Source organism: Leptosomus discolor, chromosome 7 (genome assembly GCF_034619465.1).
Source record: "Leptosomus discolor isolate bLepDis1 chromosome 7, bLepDis1.hap2, whole genome shotgun sequence".
Lineage (NCBI taxonomy): Eukaryota > Metazoa > Chordata > Aves > Leptosomiformes > Leptosomidae > Leptosomus > Leptosomus discolor.
Genome location: NC_141397.1, coordinates 65,288,596 through 65,294,595, shown reverse-complemented (window position 1 = coordinate 65,294,595; position 6,000 = coordinate 65,288,596). Strand labels below are relative to the sequence as shown.

The 6,000-nt window shown below is 55.0% G+C and overlaps 1 protein-coding gene across 1 annotated transcript in view; it reads left to right on the top strand.

The window, feature by feature from the left end:
• Positions 1 to 1,482: 1,482 nt before the first annotated feature.
• Positions 1,483 to 6,000, top strand: part of ARHGEF26 (Rho guanine nucleotide exchange factor 26) — a 53,338-nt gene continuing 48,820 nt past the window's right edge. The window contains exons 1-2 of the mRNA XM_086467987.1: positions 1,483 to 2,568; positions 4,071 to 4,110. Of these exons, the coding sequence (XP_086324113.1) occupies positions 1,489 to 2,568; positions 4,071 to 4,110 (1,120 nt within the window). The 5' untranslated portion in view covers positions 1,483 to 1,488. The remainder of the gene's footprint in view (positions 2,569 to 4,070; positions 4,111 to 6,000) is intronic.

Here is a 6,000-nt window from a genome sequence, read left to right as displayed (position 1 = left end):
TTAAATGTAATAGAACAGAAGGGTCCGTGTTACTCGTTCCAGGGACTCTGCTGCCGAGGCCTTCCCCTCCTGGCCGTGCGGGGACCTGTGCGGTGGGCAGCAGTGGCCTTGGCTGGGCTGCAGGAGCCGGGTAGAGCTTGTACCCTGCAGGGGCGAAGGCAGGGCAGCACCCAAACACCCGCACCGTGCGTTTCGGTTTGCCTTTTAAAACCTACTCTTCTCGTCTCCGTGGAAGTTATGTGATGTACTAAAGTCACAGTTACGTTTCCACATTTCCACAGGTTTTTCAGGGTGATGTAATTTGTCAGAATTCCCAGCGGAATTCACAGTTTATGTCCTGTTTTCTTAGTGGAAAGCTGCTCCTTGCCCCAGCTCTCCCCTGCGGTCCTTCAGCCGCAGCAGGCCCAGCCCGGTGCTTTCCCCGGGCGGGGGGCACGGCCGGGGCGGCACACGGCGGGCTGGCACTGCCGCACAGGGCTCCCCTCACGTATGAAATCCGACATTTTCCCCGTGTGGAGGAGGGTACGTGTGCATTCCCCCAGCGAAAAGCCCGGGGCTGGCGTTACTGGGTTGGAAAAAGGCGCTGGGCGCCTGGAGGCCGGTCTGCTGCTCCCTCCACAAACCGGTCTAGATGCCCTTCCTGCGAGTTCACGTTCACACGGAGGTAAAGGAACTCCGCTTTTCGGCGAGGCGCGACTCCAGTGACCCCCGCCTAGTCCCGGGTTCCCCCGAGGCGGCCGCACCGCCTTCCCCGGCTGCGCTCGACTAAAGCCAGGCGGGCGGCAGCGGACGGCAGCCCCCGTCGCCCGCCTCCCGCCCGCCGGGCCCCTCCCGCCGCCGCTACCTGCGCGGCCGCCGCTGGCCCGCGCTCTGGGGGCGGAGGGCAGGGGAGGGGCCCGGCGGCGGGGCCGGGCCGGGCCGGGCCGTGGCGGGGCAGCCCGGCGCAGCGCCGCGGTGTCGGCGGCCGCAGGGGCTGGTGGAGGGCTGCGGTAAGGGCTGCGCGCCGCCTCAGCCGAGCCGCAGGTGGGGCGGGGAGGCGCTGCCATGAGGTGAGGCCCTGGGCGCTGCGGGTGGGAGTAGGGCGGCGGGCGGACCGCGACCAGGAACGGGCCCTCCTTTCCCCTCCCCGCCGCCGGGGCCGGGCGGCCCAGCGGGGGCTCCTCGCAGGTGGGAGCAGCGCCCAGCGGCAGCCCCCGCCCAGCGGCAGCCCCCGCCCGGCGGCGGGAAGCGCGGATGCCAGCCGGGGGTGGGGGGTGGTGTCTTGCCGTCCCTCCCCTCCGCCGCGGCGCGGCCCGACGCCCGCCGCGTGGGGGAGCGGCGCTGCCCGCCGCGCCGGTGGGGCTGCCCCGGCCTCCTGACGAGCGGTGCCGGTTTGTTTCCCCTTTGCCGAACTGCAGGGAGCGGGAGGCGGCGGGGAGCGGCGGCGGCGGGAAGGAGGTGCTGCCGGCGGCCTGAGGTGGCGGCGGCGGCGGCCCCGAGGAGCGGGCGATGGATGGGGAGGGCCAGGCGGATCTCTCCAGCGACACGGCGGCGCCGCGGTGGAAGAGGAGGTCGACCCCCCGGCCGCAGCCCCGCGCCTGGAGCAAAGCGCGGCCCCAGTCGTACCAGAGCCCTAACGGGGTGCTTTTCACCGACTTCCCCGTGGAGGACAGGTGCACCTTCACCGTGACTCAGCCTGCCGGCACCGTCAGCACCTGCCCGGGCAGCGGAGCCCTCCGGAGGGGCCCCGCGTTTTGCAGTTCCAGCATGGGATCGGTGTCCAACGGGAAGGTACGGCCTCCGGCCTGCAAAGCGCTGCCCGCCGAGACGTCTGCCGAGCGGCCCTCCCAGGTGCTCGCCCTGGTTTCGAACGCTTCTGTCGGTTTTACTGCCAACGGCACCATTACCTCGCCGGGAAGCCAGCTGGGTCATCCCCTGCGGGCCTCCACCCCGTCAGCACTCGCACCGCCGCAGGAGCGGGCTGGTCTGGCGGCCGGCCCTCAGCCCTCACCTGCTGCAAACGCGCCTTCCCCCGGGCACGGCAGCGCGGCGGCGCTGCCCTCGCAATGCCATCGGCTGCCCAAAGCACCGGGAAAAGTGCCGCTGGGGCCCCCCGGCCTTTCCCAGGCCGTGTCCCCGGAGCAAGGCGTAGCTCCTCGGGGGCCGGCGTCCCCTCAGGAGCCGCCCGCGGAGCAGCAGCCCGTGGTCCTGAGCACCCACAGCCCCGCCGCTCTCAAAGTGGGCACGCAGCAGATCATCCCCAAGAGTTTGGCTTCCGAAACAAAGGTGACGGGCAAAGCCAGCGGCCAGAATGCGGAGACGAGCAAGAGGGTGCTGAAGGTCCGCAGCATGGTGGAGAGCCTCAGCGTGCCTTTGGTGGCCGACGCTGAGGAGGAGGCCGAGGGCGACCTGGACAGCCCAGGGACCCTGAGGCGAGGCCTGAGGTCGACGTCCTACCGCAGAGCAGTGGTGAGCGGCGTGGACTTCGACGGCTCTTCTGCTTTTAAAAAGAAAAACAGAATGTCCCAGCCCATACTTAAGGCAGTTGTTGAAGATAAAGAGAAGTTTTCCAGTCTGGGGAGGGTAAAGGTGAGTTGTGCTGGTCGGTGGCTCGTTGATTTGGATGGTGTAGAGCAGCGTGGTTTGCAATCTCTGTGTGTTCGTAAGCGCTGGGGTTTCTTTTCAGTTTGCTTTTTGCTGCCACAGGACTTTCCGTAGTTAGGGATGAGCCTGACAGATCACTTAGGAGTGGTGTTTGGAAAGCAGAGTGGCGGAGGCTTCAGGGACGCGGTTCTGCTGGGATTTGGGCAGCTCAGAGAGGTGTTGCTGCAGCCTCGCATTCCCTGCTGGGTTCTCCAGCACGCCGGGGGCTTCTTTCACAATCGAACGGATGATTTACAACCTCTTTTCATGGAAAGTAGTAAACAGGAAAAACAAAAAGATATTAACTTAATAAAGTCTGCCTGCTAGAGTGGACAGATTGACAGAAAAGTGAACTTCCTCCCTTCCTACTCTAAGATGTTAAAGTATTTTTAAAAGTTGGAGTGTGATTCTTAAACTGATAGAGGCCCCTTCAGGTATCTTTTTGTAGCTTAATGCCTCCAAGTAAAAGCAGAATGCCTATTTTTAATTCTTGCTGTAATCCCTTAGGAGTAGTAGATTTACATTGAATATTAACATTTTAAAATAAAGTTATTAAGACTTACTGAAAATAATATTTTACTTGAATATATCATACTGCAATCTTGCATTTCCTTCCTTTCAATTATAATTTGTTACTTTTTGAAAATTGGTAAGTTTCTGCGGAGTGTTGGGAATAGTGTGGTAGAGTACTCTAGGCTAAGGGCTAATGCTGTAGCTGTTAAAATAATTACCAGCTTTATGACAGTTTTCAACCAAATTAAAAATTATGGTTATGGAAGCTTTTGTGAAAATGCTACAAGTGGTGAAATGGTGATGGATCAAATTGTGAGCTGCTGCTGTGTAGGGAGGTGGTTTGTTTTGGTAGTAGACTTTAACAGTAAGTTATGTTTAAAATAGGAGAACATGGCATGTCCCAGTTTTTACATACAAAACCCTTTGCTAGGAGCGTTTTTTTTAAGTGGGCTTCTTAGACCATAGGACTTGTTGCACAAAACAGCTGTTTTATTTCAGAGGTTTGTTTTGGTCTCAAAATGTTAGTTTATGAAATACTGGATGTGGTTGTTCTTTGCAGAGGGTGTGGGACAAGGCAGCCGCTCAGTCGTGTACCCCGTGGCCCCATAGGAAAGCCCATGGCAGTGGAATGAGTTGCAAGTTCACTGAACTGTTGTAAAGCTGGTGTACTGTGCTCTTGAAACGTAGGAAAAGTGAAGCGTTTGGGACTCAGACGGATAAAGAGTGCGTGAGAGAAGGAGAGCTGGAGTAGCTTTTCACTTTCTGTGGTGAAGCAATTGTTTTCATGAGTCCTTGTCCAGCATGGGAAGTTTATAGATTAGGGCCTGTTAATTTGGTGCCTAAGTATTAAATAAAACAGAAGTTCTTGCTACTGTTGGTTATTTTGCATTCTTCTTTTAATGTGTCTGTATCTCTTTTTCTCTTAAAATGATCAGAAGAAAGTGCTGAAAGGACAAGGGACGTTTGATGGGGAAGGTAAGCCCTTTTCTGTGCGGATTTGATAGTATGCTCCATCACAGGAGAAGTGAACTTGGGGTCGGTTTGCAAACTTCTTTCACACGTAGTCCAAGACAAGTAACTTGTTTTTCAGCGAACTGACTAAAACATGGACCATGATGTTGGCACTAGATGTACTTTAGGGACTATTTCAAAGAGCGGCAGGCTAAAAATGGGGTTTTCTTTGAGGGGCTTCTTTTCGCCTTAAACTCCGGTCCCCGCTAAAAGACAAATGGATTGATGTGTCTGCCTCGGCCCTGGCAGTTCTGTGGAATCACGCGGGTGAGGCTCGTTCCTGCGGGTGGGCCTGCCTTCCTGCCTGTTCCCTGGGACTCCCCCCGGGTGGCTTCTGTGGGTCACCTGACAGGTTGGGGGGCATCACTTGCAGCAGGTGCCTGAACTGTTACTCTGCAAGTTTGTGGTTCGTGCAGCTGTTTTTCTCTTTCCCTCGTAGGGCAAGGATGCTGGGGTGAATTCTTTGACTTCGTAATCATTTTCTTGCTACTTCGGCTTCAGGTTTAAGTGTCAGAAAACCACTGTCCGTGTATCTGCTTTTTTATGTTACTCATTAGTTCTGGGCTTTGCCAAGTTTGCTGCTTTTCCCAGTATTTCAGCAAGAAAAATTTTTTTTTCTGGCTATGAGTCCATGGAAGTTTTGTTATAGTAACTGCTACTCTCTTGGCTTGTGTCTGCTTAATGCCTCCTTAAGGTCATGTCAGCTGCAGTTACCTTCCTTTTCCTCTTGTTTTTATTTTCAGAACTTTCCACTTTGTCCTATTTGCATCACCCCCTGTCTTAACTCTTACTTTCATTTTTTTCTCACACTGTCTCCTGATGACGTTTCTAGAGTCTCTTCCAGTGGCTCCCTTTTATCTTGGACTGATCCCAACTCATAACTTTCTCAGTAATGCCTCTCAGAATTCATTTGCTGTGCACAATTTCCTGTCACAGAAGCGTGTGAGCTACAGAGCCCCATCACAAAGAAGAAATGCGGGAGGCCGGACCTTGGACAAAGCGCAGCCCAGGCTGCGCGCTCTGAGCAGGTAGAACAGGCCCGCCAGCCCGGCCTGAGACCTCAGGAGTTGCAGCTGCGTGTGGAGACCCCGAATTCTACTTCCTTCCCCTTTCTCTTGTAGGGGAGGACTGGGTATTGTCCAGAGCCCGGCCTGTCTCTGAAGTACCTTTAAGAGCTTGCTTTCTTAACAGCTTAATCTGCCTGTAGGTCATTCTGGTTCTGACTTCCCCTGTCCTTTTCTGTCTGCTTTTGGGAAAGGGTGTGTGCCAGGGCAGCTGGGAAGCGGGAGGGGTGCGCTCCACACCTGTGTCTCATTGCTGGTGCTGAATCAGTCCTGGCAGCACCGGCATGTGTGAGGAGTCTGTTCTGTTGCAGGGTTCACATTCAAGCAAGCTTTGAAGTTTTTATTTGGAATCATTCTGACCTCAAATTGCTGAAATTTGGATCATTTCCTTCGCTTAGTGAGGTGTGAAGATGGTATTTAAAGCTGACAGGATAAAAATTTGCACATGTGGTGTGGTGGATTTACAATGGTCCTGTAGATTAAAACTGCTAGAGCTCCAGCTTAGTGACGCTGCTCTGCTTACACGCTCGTTCCGTTTTAAAATTGCTGGCTAATTATGAAACATGGTACAGCACCCCAAGGAAGAAAAAAATTGTTTTCTGTTTTTTCTTGACAAAGGACACATCTGTTCTTTAATTCAGTCAGTGTGGATCTTCTTGGTAGCGGTACAGTGATCCATTGTTACTGTACTGCGCCATTGTCCGTCCCAAATAAGATACTATCTTTGTCTCGTGGAGTTTGTGAACAGCACATGGGCATTTTGGTTTCTTTCATTGTTTAAATGCTACAG